The sequence below is a fragment of the Triturus cristatus genome, chromosome 3_2 (assembly GCF_964204655.1).
Source record: "Triturus cristatus chromosome 3_2, aTriCri1.1, whole genome shotgun sequence".
In the NCBI taxonomy this organism is placed as follows: Eukaryota; Metazoa; Chordata; class Amphibia; order Caudata; family Salamandridae; genus Triturus; species Triturus cristatus.
The window spans coordinates 68,786,888-68,805,710 of record NC_140584.1 but is presented as its reverse complement, the minus strand read 5'-3'; the positions used below and the strand labels follow the sequence as shown (position 1 = coordinate 68,805,710).

Here is an 18,823-nt window from a genome sequence, read left to right as displayed (position 1 = left end):
TTGATCTGGGAGGCACAGAAATGCCGATAAGGCCGATAGATAGCCTTTAACCGTGGCCACAGCACAGCCCTGCTGAGCCAAGGAAAGGGCAAACTGGAGCACCTCGGAAAGATGCGCTTTTAAAGGGTCAATGGATCTCTCTCCACACCATTTAACAAAGTTGGACCACCTGTAGGAGTAAATGGACTTGGTGGAGTGTCGCCTGGCCGATAAAATAACGTCCACCACATCAGGTGGGAGAGAGAAGGAACTCAGGTTGCCCCGTTCAATCTCCAGGCATGAAGGTGTAAGCTCTGGAGGTGGGGGTGTAGAACCTGCCCCTCTGACTGCGAGAGGAGGTCTGCCCTCAGAGGGAGACGGAGCGGAGGGCACAAGGAGAGGTGGAGAAGATCTGTAAACCACACCCTTCTTGGCCAATCCGGGGCGACCAAAATAACTTGGGCCCGTTCTTGGCGAATCTTCCTCAGAACCCGAGGAATCAAGTGTATGGGAGGAAACGCATAAAGGAGTTGTGAGCTCCAACTCAACTGAAACGCGTCCCCCAACGCCCCCTGCATCGGAAACTGGAGACTGCAGAATGACGGGCAGTGCGTGTTCTCGCGGGTGGCGAACAGGTCCACCCGAGGTGACCCCCACATTCGAAAGACGTGACGAACCACCTCCGGATGGAGCCTCCACTCGTGATCGGCGGAGAACTGCCGACTGAGACTGTCCGCACGTACGTTCAGCACCCCGGCCAGATGATTTGCCATCAGACAAATCTGATGGTCCTGAACCCAGGACCACAGACGCAAGGCCTCTCTGCAGAGACAAAGAGACCCCACTCCTCCCTGTTTGTTTACATACCACATCGCGGTCGTGTTGTCTGTCAGGACTTGAATCGACTGACCGCGAAGGGAAGGAAGGAAGGCCTTGAGCGCCAAACGAATCGCCCGCAATTCCAGAAGGTTGATGTGAAGCAACCTTTCCTCCGGAGACCAAAGTCCTTTGATCTCCAGATCCCCCAGATGCGCACCCCACCCTAAAGTGGATGCATCCGTTATCACTGTGGCCACCGATGGAGGTAGATGGAAGGGCTTTCCCTGAGACAGATTGCCCTCCACGCTCCACCAAGACAGATCCGCTGCAGCTTCTCCGGAGATCTTGATCGACTCCCCGAGATCCCCGTTGTGCTGATACCACTGCTTGCGGAGGCACCACTGGAGCGCCCTCATATGCCAGCGTGCATGGTTGACCAACAGAATGCAGGAAGCGAACAGACCGAGCAGGCGAAGGACCTTCAGAACCGGAACAACCGCTCCACTGTGGAATAAAGGGACCATTTCCTGAATGTCGAGAATCCTTTGAGGAGGAGGGAATGCTCGACACACAGTAGTGTCCAGTACTGCCCCTATAAACAGGTTGCGTTGAGAGGGCACCAGGTGAGATTTGGGCACATTGATCGAAAAACCCAAGTCGAACAACAGCTGAGCTGTCACCTGCAGATGACGCTGCACCATCTCCGGGGACTCTGCCTTCAGAAGCCAGTCGTCCAGGTAGGGAAAAACCGGAATCCCCGACCTCCTGAGATGAGCAGCCACCACTGCCATCACCTTTGTGAAGACTCGAGGTGCGGTAGTAAGACCAAACAGGAGGACCGCAAACTGATAATGTTGCGACCCAACCGTAAAACGGAGATACTTCCTGTGCGACTTCAGGATTGGGACATGAAAGTACGCGTCCTGCAAGTCGAGCGACACCATCCAGTCTCCTTGCTGCAACGCTTGAAGAACCTGCGCAAGGGTCAGCATCTTGAACTTCTCCTGTTTCAGGTAAAAATTCAAGATTCTGAGGTCCAGAATCGGACGCAATCTGCTGTCCTTTTTGGGGATCAGGAAATACCGGGAGTAGCATCCCTGACCCCTTTCCTGCTCCGGAACCACCTCTATTGCACCCTTCTGAAACAAGGCCAGAACTTCCTTCTGCAGGAGAAGCAGGTGGTCCTCCGAGCAATAACCTTGGCAAGGAGGGTAAGGGGGAGGAAACTCCCGAAAGGGAAGGGCGTACCCAGTCTCTACGCGGTTCAAAACCCAAAGGTCGGTTGTAACAGATTTCCAACCCCGTAGAAAGTAGGACACCCGACCCCCCACAGGTCTTACATGATCCGGGATGGGGGATCTAGGGCTGCTTCCCTGAAGCCTCATTTGGAGCAGAGGAGGAGAAGGAAGAAGAGGGGTTACGACCAGAACCTCTCCGACCCCTTTGCTTCCCTCTATAGGAGCGATAGAGTGGATTCTGCTGCTGTTGTTGCTGCTGCTGTTGTGGCTGTCGGAAGGAGCGAAAGGATGATCTTCCGAATCCCCTAGCCTTACGGAAAGTTGAACTCTTAGCAGGAGCCTGCAGACCCAAGGACTTCGCCGTCAACCTACTGTCCTTAAAACGTTGAAGGGCAGAATCTGCCTTCTCCCCAAACAACTTTTGTCCATCAAAGGGCAGATCCACCAGCGTGGCCTGGACATCTGCAGAAAAACCTGAGGAGCGGAGCCAAGCCTGTCTCCTTGCGGCAATGGACGACCCCATAATCCTCGCCACCGAGTCCGTCGTATCCAGCCCAGACTGGATCACCTGTCTGGCAGCTGCCTGAGTGTCCGCCACAACCTCCAAGAAGGACGACTTATCCCCCTCAGGTAACTTAGGGGCCAAAGTTTTTATAGAGTCCATCAGGGCATGAACATAACGCCCCAGCAAGCATGTGGCATTTGATGACTTCAACGCCATACTTCCTGAGGAGAATGTCTTTTTGGCCGCCTGATCAACTTTCTTTGACTCCCTATCAGCAGGAGATTGGGGAAATGCACCCGAAGCATGTTTAGAACATGAAGCCTGCACCACTAGGCTCCCCGGAGAAGGATGCGTGGATAAAAAATCTGGGTCTCCTGGCGCAACCCTGTACCTCCTTGCCACCTGTCTGCAAACCGCCGGTGCTGATAGAGGCTTCTTCCACACCTCCAACACTGGTTCCAAGAGAGCCTCATTGAAAGGTAACAAAGGCTCCGAAGCCGACGTCGGAGAGTGCAACACCTCTGTAAGTAGGTTGGACTTGTACTCCACAGAGGGCAGCTGCAGATCTAACAACTCAGCGGCCTTCTTGATCACAACGTGGTAGGGCGCCAATTCCTGTGGTGGAGAAGACCTTGTAGAAGCATGCTCTCACTCCGGGGTGGTATCCAAACCACTTGCTACCTCTATTCCTCCAATCTCATCCGAAGAAGAGTCGACTTCACCTTCTTCCACCTCAGCCCGATATCTTTCTTCCTCAAAAACCCTTTGGGCCTCCCGCCTCGATCGGATCCGGGGAGCCGGCGTCGGTGGAGCCAAAGGCACCGGCGTCGGAGGCGCCACAGGTGGAGTCGGCGGCGCCGGATGCGGCGCCGATGGAGTCGGCCTCGGCGTCGAAGAAGGCTCCGAAGATTGACGGTCCATCCGAGGTCGAGCCGGATTCCCAACCGGCGCCGGAAACTGCCAAGAAGGCGCCATCGGCATAAAGGGCAGAAAAGGAGCCTGAGCGTATTGCTGCGGCACTCCCAGTGAAAACGCCATCGGACCCACGGGAACTGTTGGTGCTCCGGATGGGAAAGATGCCTTCTGAAAAATGCCATACATGGCATCCAGAAATCCCGAAGGATCCGTACCTGGAGCCGGGAATTGGGGATAAGGAACCGCCCCTGTATCCTCCTGTGGAGTCACCTGCGTCGGCTCCTCAGAATCATCCACCGGAGCCGCGGAGTCACCAGGCACCGGAACAGACTTTTCCTGCTCCTGCTCATCCAAATGCACATCAGATTCCACCCGACCCGGAGTCGAAGCCTTGGACGGCGCCGGTGATGGCGTCGGGGAACGAGCTGGAGTCCGCTTCGGCGAGGGAGACTTCGGAGACTTATCAGAAGAAGGCGAAGGAGACAAGGCCTTGCTCTGACGTCGACGGGGCGAAGCCGACCTCGACCTCTTAGACTTCGGGGACCGACGCCGAGAAGAATGCTTCCTCTTCTTGTGGTGCTTCTTCGACTTCGACGACCTCGAGGTCGAAGACTCTCACCTGGACTTCTCCTTTTTTCTCCCTCTCTTCTCCTCACCGATCTTCTTCATGAAGAGTTTGGTCTTCCTCTCCTTCAGCGCTTTAGGATTCATGCTCCTACAGCACCCGCACTCATCCACGTCATGATCAGAGGAAAGACACCACAAACAGTTCTGATGCGGATCCGTCATGGACATCAGTCCTCCGCACTCCCTACAGGGCTTAAAGCCCGACTTCCTCGTCGAAGACATACCGATTTTAACAAAAATACACCACTAGACTACAAAGTATCTAGAGAGCACTGGGAAAAAACCGTTGCGCGTCGACGGCGCGGAAAAAAGGGAACTGACGTCATCACGCCGACGTGGGCTTCTTATGGCTCCGATGACGTCGTACGGAGTCGCGTGCGGAGCCGATGCATTGTGACGTCGCCCACGTCGACGTGGAATGCTGGGGAAGAAAAGTTCCGTGGAATGCTGGCGCAGGGGATATTCACAAGGTGAGGAATCCACTGGCAGATGTATCCATCAAAAAGTGCAATACTCTAAAAATACAACATCGCAAAAACAGTGCAATGATTATGAAGTAAGGGAGAATAGGGGAAGGAGACTGGTGCTCGGGAGGTGGCTATACCTCCCCTAAATACCTTCCCTAGGAACCTTGGCAGTTAGTCCCCTGTCAGTGCCTAGAGGTGGTCAAGTAAACAAATGGCATTGTTACATCCCTCTACGGGAACTTGGAGGGTCCTCTTATCTGCTTAAAGGCTGTCCACTTATTTACAAATAAGGACAAAAAAATCATGATTAATTATCAATAAAATAATTTATATTAATTAACAATTAATTATTAATTAATTAAAAAAAGTAATTACTTCTCAACCTGTACCCCTATAAACCCAACAACTCAGATATAAACTATAAATTAAAAAAAATATTTTCACTATTAACATAATTATCAATTAAATGATTAATATTACCAATTAATTATTAGCTCAAATTAAATTACTTCCCACCCTAAACCCCTATAAACCCCACAACCTACACATAAAATTTACATTACAAAAAATATATTAACATAATTAATTATTAAATAAATAAATAATATTAATGCCAAAAATAATCATTAATTTTCTATAATTAAACTATTTCCCACGCTGTATCCCTATAAACCCACAACCCTCTACGGTACTAAAAATAGCAAAATTACTTAAATTCTACTGAAAAATGTACAAATCATTTGAAAACATCAAAAATAATTAGAGTCTAGACAAAGAATGACATTATATACATTTAAAATATATACCAAAATACATAATAATAAAAAATTGATATTATAAGGAACTATATTATTGTAATTGATATTAATAGCCTCAATATTTTAGAAATAGATATTACTTAGCTTAAAATCGATATTCATTATAACAATGTTCTTGCTGACGATATTTCCATGTCACAATGTTTTTGACTCGGTATATGTGCAAGTCGATCTTTACAACTCATTATTTTTCTCATCATCATATGGGGGAATAAGACATTTCTAGGGTTCATAGAATCGGTAGGGGGAAGCGCAGTTATGGGTTTTAGGGTTAAGGGATGAGTAAAGGAATGGGGTAGTAAGATGTTTTTACAGTTCAGGGATGAGTAGCGGACTGGGGTAGTTTGTGTTTTTTTGGGTTCAAGTTTGGCATGGGTAAAGGTAGTGAGTGGCTTTTATGGTTCAGAGGTGGGTAGGAGTAAAGAGTAGTAAGGGTTTTTTATGTTTAAGGAAAGGATAGCGATACAAGGTTACCTCAAATGTCTGAAATGAAAAACAGACATTTGAGGTGTGCAGATTAAGAGTGTTGATGGTGTTGTAGACTTCTCCATATAAAGAACTTCTCTCCACCTAACATTTGGGAACTACCCAGAGTTCCCTGCTTTCTTTTTGTATAATTCTTTAAGCACCCTAAGCTTAAGCCTCAAACGTTTTTGTCTTCGCTTATACTGGGTGCTCCCTTATGTCTGGACATTGCTATACCTGTCTGGGGGTCTCCAGTAAGAGTAAAACACATATGTCAACCGTCTCTTTAATTCATTTAAGGTTGATTTGGATGGTAATTTATCAATCCAATGCTGTAATACTGTGCCTAGAAGGGAAAAAGGCTTTAGTAATTTTTCAGCTCAGTAAGGATGGCTTCTCTGCCTTTTGGATACGATCAGGGGGATTAATTGTTTTTCTCAAATTTTTACCACTGGTAAGTGAAAGCAAGTTTGATTTTTTTCAGATCTGCGACTCCAACTTTGAAGCAGTGTAAATGTGCATTGTGTATGCAAATGTATGGAAATTAACCAGACAAGGCTTACTAACCTTTAAAGGAAGGAGGGGAAGGGCACCAGTGTTCTGGTGTCTGGTGTGTGTTTGCTCAATAGGAGAACAAAATAGAAACTCAGAGAACTGTGTGGTCAGACATTAGGTCACTAGAAAATGTTGTGCTTCCTTTTTTCTTCTTTCCCTGGCATGTGGGCGGACTAATTAAAAAGTGTCCTAACATATTTCGCAGGCTTATCAGCACTCAGAGCTCTGGAGAGGCGATCCATGCTTAGGTGGCAACACTCCCTTACGTTAGCTCTTGGGAGTGACGACGCAGTGTTTCTTGCACTGAGGATGAGTACTGCCTACTGAACAGTACGGGACAGGTGGACCCACAGGCATACATTTGGTAACAGGGACATCAATGGTGGAAGACATGAACACTGGCTCCCCAGTGACCAACACTGACAGCATCCCCAAATGGACGCCAAGATGCCCAACCCCCTGCGGGAGGGTAGCAATCACACAAGTAAGGGTCACACACCCTAAAAGAAAGCAAGAGCTCTGATAAGGTTGGTGACAAGAAGGCATTGGGGCAAAGATAGAGGGACCTGAAAGCTCTGGCACCACCAAAATCAAGGGGAAGTGGAAAGGCCAGCAAGGGACCAAAAAGGAGAATGTCCCCAAACCATTCAGTGGTTGTCCCTCACCAGTAGGCATGCCCATGTCATGCTGTTAGAGGTATAAGAGAAGAAAGGGCACAGGCTAGAAAGAAACCTCTTTTTAGACAAGATCATCAAACTGGCAGGGATCCCTGTGGAGGAGGTGTTGTGCCACTACGTGTCAACATCAGGGCTGATGTTGCTGCTGACATTCGTCACCCAGGCACTTTTCAGGAAGTAACTGGTATTATTTCAGGAGAAGGAGGAGCTACCATACACCATTTTCAACACAACTGCTGACTGGAGGCAATATCCACGGAGAAGAGGATAACAGTGGAGACGGGAAACCCCCACATCCCAGAATGGGACATTACTTCGCTAGTCTGAAGATAAAGCACCATCGTGATGGGACCCACCAGAGTCCTGGACAAACTAGGCATATACAAGACAACATAGCAAGCATCCTTGAACCTACACCAGGATCCAGCGGGGAAGGAAGGCCTGAGGCACCCAGCGGCGAGCTTCTGCCTAGCAGCGGAAGAGGGGCAAATCAAGTACCCAGGAAAATCTTTCACCTGCAGGAAGTGACAAGCCATAGGACACAAAGGTAAAGACTACCCGGTGAAATTCTGCAGGATAAGCAAGACGACTGGACCTGAGGCAAGTGGGCAAGTAGACATGCAACTTTTGTGGTGGAGAGGGACACATATATTCCAATGCCCTGAGTCAGCAAAACAAAGACCTATGCAGCGACAAAAACAGGAGCCCCAGACCCCTGGTGGACCAAGCAGCCAACACAAAGGTAACCGCCCTCCTGAAGGCTTCCAGAGCAAATACAGGGAAGAAGAATGAGCCAGGAAGGAATGACTGTGGAAGCAGTGAGAGTCCCCCACCCTGAGGGACCCCCCGAAGCAGTAACAGCACAGAATGCCCCAGCACTCCCAGTAGGCAAATGTGAGCCAGAGTCAAAGCCGGAAGTTGCAGCCAAAGGAGAAGGTGTAGAAACTGCAACACCAGCCAAGGCAGGAGGAAAGAAGAAGGGGAAGAACATGGAGAAGGGGAAGAAAAATGAATAACCCAAGGACAGCAGTGGAGAGGCCATGTTGCATGAAAAGTGCAGGAAAGAGAAGGAAGAGAAGGCACACTAGGACTGAGCAAAAACAAGCTCCACTATTAAAAACATCACACCCTTCACCCACAACGAAGAAGGGAGATGAGGAGGAGGACAAATACACCAAACAACAAGCAGGAAAAGGACAGGGCAAAGGAAGGAAGGTTTCTACACCCAGAAGAAGCTCATCACTTCCCAAGCTGATCACCAGGATGAGGAATACAGCACCATCAACTCCTGAGACGAAGAGGACAACATCGAAGACATGGGGGTCAGCCCAGAGGCACCTACCTGTCCATTTAGGCAGCAGTGCAACAACTCCACCAGGAGCTGGACATGATATTGGCCACAGAAACCCCGTACGGAATCAGAAATCATGTAGATAGAGGTTCCTGGCTCTGTGACAGAAGCCCTCATTGATGAAACGAAAGAAGATAATGAAGACAAAGAAAACAAGGACCAGCAGGCAGCTCAACATTCTCCATGAGAGAAGCTCAGGCCCTACATCCCATCTGGGAATGTGCCTACAACCAGTACTTACTGAGGGCCCCATGCAAAGAGCTTGGGGCCCTGATAACCATGAAATGCATCACTGCAGACTCATTAATGTATGGTTTGTTTTGTTTCCAGAGATGCACCCACTCAGAGTCCTCCAGGACTGCTGTAGGCTCCTGTGCTGTTTTAAAGATGTTCTATTTTCCAGAAACTTCCTGGTATGAGGGAAGAAGGGGACACCGACCCTGGCCTTTCAGAAGATGATCTGCAGCCTCCTGCATAACTACACAGTATCAATGAATTGAAAGGTGACAATGATGCCCAAGGACACAAAGGGTTCCCCCTGCCCTGCCAGGGGAGGCCCTGGAGGGACTACTAAACCTGTATACTCTTTTTCTCTTTTATTCACAAACAGGACAGTGATCGGGGAGAGGAGCAGACAGATGAAGACATGTGAAGTTCATGTAATGTATTTTTATTTTTTACTAAAGTGACCTTTTTCCTTCACAGGTAAAAACAATTGTCTGCTTTTTTCATTCCAAGCCGGCTTGGACAGTAATTTGACTATCCAAAGCTGTAATACTGTGCTCGGAGTGATAAAAGACTGTCATTTTTCAGCTCAATGGCACTACCTAATCCTATGCTTAAAGCCTTTGCTGTAAAAATGGCAAAAGGCTATGTCATTTTCTATTGCAGTGTGGATGAGACTGTGCTAATCCAATGCTTAAAACTTGTGTTAGCAAAACAGACATTTGAGGTGAGCAGATTCAGAGTGTCAGTGGTATTGTAGTGTACTCCATGTAAAGAGCTGCACTCCACCTAACACTTGGGAACTAACCAGATTTCCATGCCTCCGTTTTGCATAATTCATGCGGCACTCTAAGCCTGACAGGGTATTGTTTTGACAAGGTGCTCCCTTGTGTCTGGAAAAAGTGATACCTCTCTAAAGAGTTCTAAAAATAGTAAAACATGTATACAAGGTTGGCTTGGATGTTATTTTTCCAATCTAAAGCTTTAATGCTGGGCCTGGTGTGGTAAAAAGCTTTTGTCATTTTGCAGGTCGGCATGGATAGTGCTAGCTCATTCTATGATTACAGACTTTACTGTACAAACAGGGAAAAGCTTTGTTATGCTCTGACTCAGCATGGATTGCTATTTTCTAATCTCAAGCTTCAAAACCCTGCTAGAAAAACAGACATTTGAGGTGATCAGATTCAGAGTGTTGGTGGTGTTGCAGGGTGCTCCATAAAGAGCTGCTACTTTTTTTGCATAATTTATGTGCCACAATAATCCTAAAAAATATTGTTTAGACTATACTAGATGCTCCTTTGTGTCTGGTCAAAGCTATATCTCTCTCAAGAGCTCTAATAAGAAACACATATGTCAGGGGTTCCTTGCTTCCTTTTTGCATAATTCATCTGGCCCTCTAAGCTTGAAAGGGTGCTCCCTTGTGTCTGGACAACGTCATAACTCTCAGAAGAGCTCATAACAAGAGCAAAACACGTATCAGGGGTTGCTTTTATTCATTCCATTCATTCCAGGTTGGGTAGATGGCATTTTACCATTCCAAAGCTGTAATACTGTGCCTGGAGTGGTAAAGGTTTTTGTCATGTTGTGGCATGGATGGAAACTAGCTAATACTTCATATACAGACTTTGCTGTAAAAATGGCAAAAGGATTTGGCACTTTCTACCTCAGCATGGGTAATTATATTTTGTGTGAGTTATAGCTACCTTAGGGCACGACATATAGTTACTTGAGATAACTATAATTGGTGAATTTCTGTGTTTTTTTAATTTTAAAACATTACATTGTTACTGAACAATTCACCTGATTATAATGTTATGTGTACCTTTGATTTTTTTCAGGGATTTTCTAGTTTTTTCAGCCATTGGCAGTGTGGGGTTGGACACAGGGTCAACCATCTTGGAAGCAACCAACCCCACACAGAGAACAGCCTTTGACATGCGCAGCATTGAGTTGGGTTCCCAGGGACCCCATGCTCTGGGGTCAAAACATATATTAAGAGTAGAGAGGCATTTTCCCCTCCATGACTCTTATTTGGCCAAAGAGACCCTATCCCCATTACCTGGGGCAAAATCTAAGGGGAGGGAGATGTGCAGCCTCCCTTACCAAGCCTTAATACGCTTCAGGGACCCCATCTCCCAGGACCAACTAGAATAAAAAAGGGGAGGGGCAACACAGCTCCCTTCCTGAGCCTTCATAGGCCAAAGGCACCCATATTTTTGTACCTTTAATTTTCAAAATCTACAGAACGGATTTACAGCAAATCAAAAAATCACAATCTGTGGACCAAGATCTAATTTTCTGCTACATTTGGTGTAATTCCGTTCAGCATTTTCTGCGGTAGCACTGACTAATGAAGTTTATAGAAAATGCATTGTGCTTTTGCATTTTCGGACACCCCCTTTGTTCTTGGCTCCCGCTTAATGGATTACCACAAACATTTCCAGGAAGGAGCTATAGCAAATTTGCTTTTTTGTGTGGAATGTTTATTGAAGATTCGTCAAACAATGCCAAAGTTATTAGAAAACCAAAAAATGCCAGGTCTATGGAAAAGCAAACCTAACTAGAACTACCCAGTGGTGGCACCTAGCAGTGCATCCTATCAATGCACAAAGAATATTCTGTGTTGCTTAAATGTTACTAACAACAGGGTTGTCAAATGATTTACTTTCAACTAACCTACACGCTTTCATCTTTAAACATATCGACCTTTACTCACAGATATACCCATGTACCCGTCCACTCTTCCTTCCTCGGATACAGCTCTCAGACTGTCTGTTATTTTTTGACCTAATGTTATCTTTGTATTTAGAAGCTACAAATTTCCTTTCATTGAATTATTTATTGCAGCTGGCTAGTTACAGTATTTCTTCTATCTTCCAGAGTGTTCATGCTCCTAAAGTAACTTTCAGTTTGGGACAATCAATGTCAGAGTTTTGGGCGCACAATGGTGGGCTTCGGCAATTTGTAATTCCCCTGTGCTGTTCCCTTCGAAAAGTCAATGGCTTGCAGCACAATGGAGTCTGCGGTTGAAACTAGCTTTACAAATTAATCAAACAAAAAACTGAAATAGAGCTGATAAACCTAAAAGCAATGTAAAAATTAGAAAAAGGATCAGTATATACAATTTTCAGTATCAATCATAGTGTCTTTGGAACAAACGGAATGTAAGCTTATGTTGATAAAGTTGCAAGACACGGAGTTTTGGTAGTAAATTCCAAATATTTGTTTGTGGTCTTGCCACAGCTAGACTATTTCATACTCCGCTCTGGTTTAAAATATAGCACGCTCTAGCTTTTCACAGTGACTGCCAGAGATGTTTTAGTTTCTCAACCAAATAGGAGGGAAACGATTTGTGAGGGTTTTATTGCTGTTGAAGTCCATTCGTGAATCATGGTGATCAAGGTTAAAGGTGGAGCTGTTGTAATGTTATGAGGATAAGTGTGATGTGGTACACATTCTTGCCTCCAAGACAAAGAGGATGACCATATACAGCCCTTTTTTATGGGGCGAAGGGCAAAATGTACTTTTGGTAGGCCAGAGAGAAGTGAATTACCATAATCCAATCTGCAAAGAACAAGCGGCTGCACTGGTTAAACTGCCAGATATCCCAGAGCTGCCTAAAATCACAGTGTGTGCTCTTAGCGTTGGCAGAGACTTGTCTCTGAAGGTTAATTCTACTGTTGAGAATGAAAACCAGGAATTTGTTGTTATTAACGATAGCTGGATTACAGTCCAGAAGAGTGCAGAATTCAATCAACGACCGGACAGGTATGCTGGATTTTTTGGAGGGAGATTAACAGAAACTCCTTTTTTGAGGGGTTGAGTTTTAAGTAATGATTACACATTCATCTTTGGACTTTTCTCCAGGGTCAATCACATAAGTCTCATCTGTGTGATGTCAATAATCACGTTTTTTGTGTGCTGAAGACTCATTCAAGGTGTTTTAATTTGTCAAGCCTTCAGTGGGGTGGAAAGAAATCTGAAGAATTTGCATGAATGAAAAGCACATTGAAGTTGCTACCTCAATAAAATCACATTGATTCAACTGTTGCAGGAATTGCGCTAGACACATGGCACAGAAAGGCGAACACCTATTAACTGAATGCCACACTGTGTGTTTGAAAGGTGTCCACACTGTCCCTGTCTGTTACCCTGTTTGTCTTAGTCCTTTCTCCCTACCATCACGTTGCGGCACTTACCTGCAGTAGTAGCCAGATGGACAAGGAATACATTCACTCTTGTCCTTCAAGCCAGTCTTTTCTTTGGGAGTGAATGTTCCATCTGGACAAGGTATGGGAAACAGGGCTCCTAATAAGAAATTAAGGAAGAATTAAAAATGTAAAAGGACATTTAATTGCACTCTCGATTTTTCTCTCGCGCACACATTACATTGTACAACACATTTGCAATCATTTCTACATTGAAATGCGATCATTTTGTTTTCTACTCATGCACACAGGTCTATTATATGCACAAATGTACACATACACAATTATTTTCCCAACTTTTTTCTCCTAGACAAAAAAAGAGACATCTCTGTAAAGTAAGTGACTATGCACGCATCGTTTATAAAAAAGCTTTAACTTTTTCAGATTCTGTCCATTAGTTATTACACAGAATTATCTAGCAGTACACACATACACGTCTCTGACAATATCACATATGTGCTTCTCTCCCTTTTACATGCTCATACATAGTCTTCATTAAAGACATTCACATTGTTTTTTATTTACACAAACATGATTTCACAAATACTCTCATGTACATACAATTGCTCTATTACACATACACTCTAAACTTGCGCTGATCCTTCTAGGCTTCTGTTCTGAATATGATATGATTGACTATACCATCCTGCTAAAGAGGATGCTCTATTTACTTGCATCTATGAGACATCTCTTGAATAGATTTGTTTGTTTCTTATCAATAGAGGTGTTAGGATACCCAATAGAGGCCATCTTACTGTGGCATTACTAGTCACAGCGGAAAAGCAAAAGGAAAACTTATTGGAATGCAGGAGGTGCAAGTGTAGATGAGTGCATTTTGGGGGGGCAAATGGTGGTGGAGCTATTGGGTGTCATGATTTGAGACTGTAGACCTTTTTGAAATTTAAATTCCTAAGGGATCAAAAGAGATCTTATGAGAGTAGCAGTGAAATCTCAGCAGACATTATTTATATAAAAAGCTGAGGGTTTTATTTATGAAAACTGTTGCATCGCTGCGTGAAAACAGTGGTGCAACAGCTTTTACTGTGCCCTCCTTGCAACATGATTGACGCATCATATCTACTGTATGACGTATCATTTTGCAAGGAATGACAGACACGTCAGTATTACTGACATATCTGTTGCCGCAAAACTGAAGCATTGCTGGAGTTGTGTCGGGAAGCGTGACGCACCTCCAGCAACGCAGTGGGAAGACTATGATTACAGCACTGCGTCAGTCTTACGCCTGCTCTGAGGCAGGCGTAAGATATTGACGCAATGGCGTCCTAGAAGACTTACACTGAAATCTCATAGATTTCAATACGCCACTGCTACAAGGCTTTTTGTGGAGAATGCCCACCCTACATACATTATACCTGGGGCAAGTATAATGTGGTGCTTGGGTTTACAAAGTGATGCATCTGCCTAGATGCGTCACTTTGTAAATAGTGTGCAACATGGTTGATTGTTTGCACTGCCGCTGCGTCACAAAAGAGATGTACCGGAAGCGTAAAAGTGTCACAGGGCTTCATAAGTGCGCCCATGCTATTTTGTTATCTGACTTCCTGGTGAGCAATGGGGCTGTGTCTAGCACCGATGCAGTTCTGAGAAATGTTGATATCCACAAGACGTTTCAGCTCTTTGCATCAGATGGTGAGCAAAGCAAACTCTTACCAAGCAACTCTGGTAGGGCCTACACCTTTTTGTTTATGAAAAGATGGATTGGTGTTCTTGGAAAAGATTGACTTCTGGCTGAACCTAGGGAAGCCCCAGATCCAGGTTCAGTGAGCATTGAGCGTGCAACAAAACTAAACTTGATAGCGTGCTTAGAGCTTGAAGAATACAATCATGTGAAAAGAGTAACTGTGTGTTTACTCCATTTGGGTGATAGAGTAAAGTTCTCTGTTGCCCTGACCGAGTCCCCATTGGCCAAATTCTTAGATGTTCACTGGCTCAGTGGAAATCTCTAGCATTGTCAGGAACCAGCATCAGGGTGGTTCCTGACAATGTATTGCAAGTTCGACGGAGACAGCTACGTCAACATGACAGAGCCACACAACAAACTTACAATGTTTTTTTTATTTTCCAAAACAAAAACCCAAAGTGGTATTTTGTTTTGGAAAATAAATAAAAAACAATGCCCCCCTCGCCATGGGAGTTTTCTCCCATAATGAGGGGGGTATATTGCAGTTTTCACTGTCCCTTACCTCCAGACAGACAGTGAAAACTGTTTTCCCACTCTAAATCAGGTGGGCAGACACATAAGGGGCGCCAAAGGCAAATAAGGTGGCTGAAGGCACACCAAAAGAAAGCCTATCTGTGCCCGTCCAAGTTCAGACCACACTCAGTGCCAGCCCCCTGCTGGTTTAACCTCCCATCACCGAGATTTTACTCCCTACTCGCTGGAAGAGTTGTTCAATTTCAATGCCGCAGGTAAGAAATGCCCTTTCCCATCCTACATCCCTTAGGGGACTTGACTGAAATAACCTTTCCATTATGTCATCTAGCACTCACTGAGGATAAAATCCACGCGCTGAACTCTCCATCTTCCTCCAATATCCATTTTTCTAAAGTCCAGGCTGACTATTGCTGCACATTAATCAATGCAATATCTCTTATTAAGAATGCTGTGGAGTTTTCAGAAATTCTAGATGTTCACTTGGTCGGCATAGCTTATGTCACAGAGACTTGGGCAGACTTGACCTCTGGCTTTGATTTGATCATTACAACACCTCCCGGAGACTCTATTTTTGACCGCATTGGAAATAAAGAGGGGGGGGGACTAGCTGTTGTTTACCATAATCATTTTAAAGTGTCCTTTCTGACCGCTTCCGGTATTTCCTGACTGCGAAGTGCTCTCCTTCAATATTGAAATAACTAATCATTATAAAATCAAATGGGTCCTTATTTACTGTCCCCCTGGTTACAGGTCTACTTTTAGCCACAATTTCGGACAACTACTGGAAATTATTGCCAACTCCCTTAGATATTGATTCAGCCCATCTCTTTGACTCCTTGGATAGCTTGTGTCTAACACAATGGGTGAAGGGACTCACTCACTCAGAAGGACATCTATTAAATGGGATTTTCTCAGATAATCTCCATCTTTCCGTTTCACCTCCTATTCTTCTTACCTGATCCAATCACTGGGCAGATATGTTTAATCTAAGGCTTGCAGAATAAAACATGAACAGCTGCTATCAATCTTCTCGAAAGACATGCCGCCCATGGTATAAAATAAACTCTGGTACGTGAAATACCTTTCTAACCCAATCATTACCTGAGACAAGCATGAATCTTGATACTGCAGCTAGCAACTATCATCTGTGAATTAACTCCACTCTTAATCTTCTTGCTCCAGTGAAAGCATGAAAAAAACACAGAACTTCCCCCTCAGAACAGAACCTTGGTTTGACGACAAACTTAGGCTCCAAACAGAAGCCTGTTGTAGACGGGAAAGGAAATGGCGCATGAATTACGACCCTGTAGATAAAGATGCCTACAAACAGGACATTTCAGCACATAAGGAGTTGATTGAGAAAGCAAATTCAGCAATTTTACAGCTAAGATCCAAGCCTCTGTAAAGTCCTCTAAGGAACTTTTTGACATTGTAAAACAACTAACCAATGTTCCAAAGCTAAAAACAATTCCATCGATTAGGCTTCCTGTAATTCCTTATTCACTTTTTCAAGAACAAGGTTGAGTCCATATACAATCTGCTCTCCTTTAATTGCACACCTGAACTTCCCTCTGAAGGGCTGGTCTCTTTGGCCACTCAGGATTCAAATGGATCTATCTCACCAATTTACTCGCCCCAGCTAGACAATATCACAGGCTTTCTTTCTAGCGTGAATGAAGGAATTGACCCATCAGACAAGGCCATTCTTGCCTCCTTTTCATCCTTATCTATGGCATATGTTCAGTCCCTGCTTTGTCAGGTAAAGCTCTCCTTTTGATCCCTGCCCACCCAGAATCATCCGCTCATATCTAAACACCTCACAGATATCTTTAGTTTGATGCTTGAGACAGTGTATTATCTGAAAGAGTGAAAAAGAGCCTCCATCCTCCCTCTTTTAAAAGAATCCACCTTGGATGCAAGCGATCCTAATAGAGATTGCCCGATCTCTACGATTCCTTTTACGGCAAATATTGTAGAGAAGGTCATTAACACGGAGCTTTACACATTTATCAGCAACAATGGACTTTTGGATGATACACAGTTTGGCTTCAGAAGCCAGCACAGTACTGAACTGGCCCTGTCACTTCCTCAGAGGAAATTAGACAAACCACTAACACTGGCAGGAATGCTGCCCAAATATTATTAGATCTCTCTGCAGCATTCGACACAGTCAAGTATGGCCTACTTATTGATCGGCCATTTTACTCTAGGACTTAGGGGCAAGGTGCTTCATCTCCTGGAATCTTTCCTCTCAGACCGATAACGGTTCATCACCCTGGATGAGTTCAACTCCCACGCTTTCTCTTTATTATGTGGGGTCCCGCAAGGCTCCTCCCTGAGCCCTACTCTCTCTAATGTTTATGTGACCCCCCCCCCCTTGGCCAAATGGATCAAATCTTTTGGATTTGCAGTGGTGTCCTACGCAGATGACACCTATATTGTGGTGCATGTGGCCAGGAATGCAGATGATACCCCTTTCAGATTTCATGACTGCATGCTCCAGATTGGGACCTGGAAGTCACACAATGTCCTCAAACCACGTGGGTAAGACCAAAGTGCTACTCTTTGGTTGAAATATGTGATTTTGGTCTCCCAGATGGTTGCAAAAAGATCTTGAGGCACTCTTCTCTCCTGTATCCAAATTTAACAATTAAGGGGTTCTCTTTGATATCAATCTTTCTTTTGATGGTCATGGCAATGCTATCACCTCTCTATCCCTTTTCTTGCTAAAAACTCTTAGGAAAATCCTTCCCTTCATCCCATCTGATCTACGAAAAAATTTAGTTTCTACCCTAATCATCTCTTAAATTGATTATTTCAATGCCTTATTTACCATCATTCAGAAAAGATACTTGCATAAATTACAAACTCTAAAAAATGAGGCTGCACGCTTACTCTTGGGAATTCCCAAGTGTCAATCTGTTTTCCAGGGACTCTCTCAGCTTCACTGACTTCCCATTAAAAAACACAGACCTCAAAGCCCTCTGCATCGCCTTCAAGGCTCTACATGATATGGGACCCAAGTATCTTAAACAAAGATTCCAATGGTACCCTCCCAGTAGACCACTCAGATCATCTGCAGCTCATAATCTGGTAGTACCTAGATTTAAAAGATCTAACCTGGGGTGGCAGGAGCTTTATAACCTGTACTGCTAAGCTCTGGAATTCGATGCCCCGAGATCTTAAGAGAAAAACGGATCTGCTCTGTTTCTGTAAAGCTCTTAATACCTGAGTTTTCAATACTTAAACCTCTGGTCATCTGCTCAGGTTTGTTGACCTGTCTCCCAGAGCTTTAGCGCCTAGATACCCTTGGGTAGTGTTGCGCTCTAAAAATTAAATTTTCATTTAATTTCAGAGCCCTTACTCTGTTGCGCTGTTCAAGGTTTTGGTTAGTGGCTGAAACGCGGTAGTCTCCGCTGTCGACATAATGGAAGACCCCTGACTTTAAATGAGGTGGGCAGACCTTCAGTTTGGTCACTCGGGTATTCCATCGCAGTTGCAACAGAATACGCTCTCCGCTAAACTCTAAATCGGGCCGTCAGTGCCTAAGCATCCAGATCTGGACTGAATGCGCATTAAGAAGAGAACTCAAGAATCTGGAAGAGTTCATTTTATTCAGCCAAGCGGATTTGGAAGGTGAAAGCGAGTCAACGATAGTCTGTTCATAATAGAGATATGTGGTGAGCACATATGACTGTGACTAACAAAATCCATATGCTCAGAATTGATTCCTTTAATCATCCTACTCTGCAACAGTCTTAGATATCTACATGCTCCCACTGGCTGTTTTACTTGACC

The 18,823-nt window shown here is 45.0% G+C and overlaps 1 protein-coding gene across 1 annotated transcript in view; it reads right to left on the bottom strand.

The window, feature by feature from the left end:
* The window catches only part of LOC146856812 (uncharacterized), a 1,211,343-nt gene that overhangs the window by 1,038,094 nt on the left and 154,426 nt on the right, over positions 1-18,823 (bottom strand). Inside the window, exon 6 of the mRNA XM_085646995.1 lies at positions 12,841-12,949. Coding sequence (XP_085503121.1) covers positions 12,841-12,949 — 109 coding nt within the window. The remainder of the gene's footprint in view (positions 1-12,840; positions 12,950-18,823) is intronic.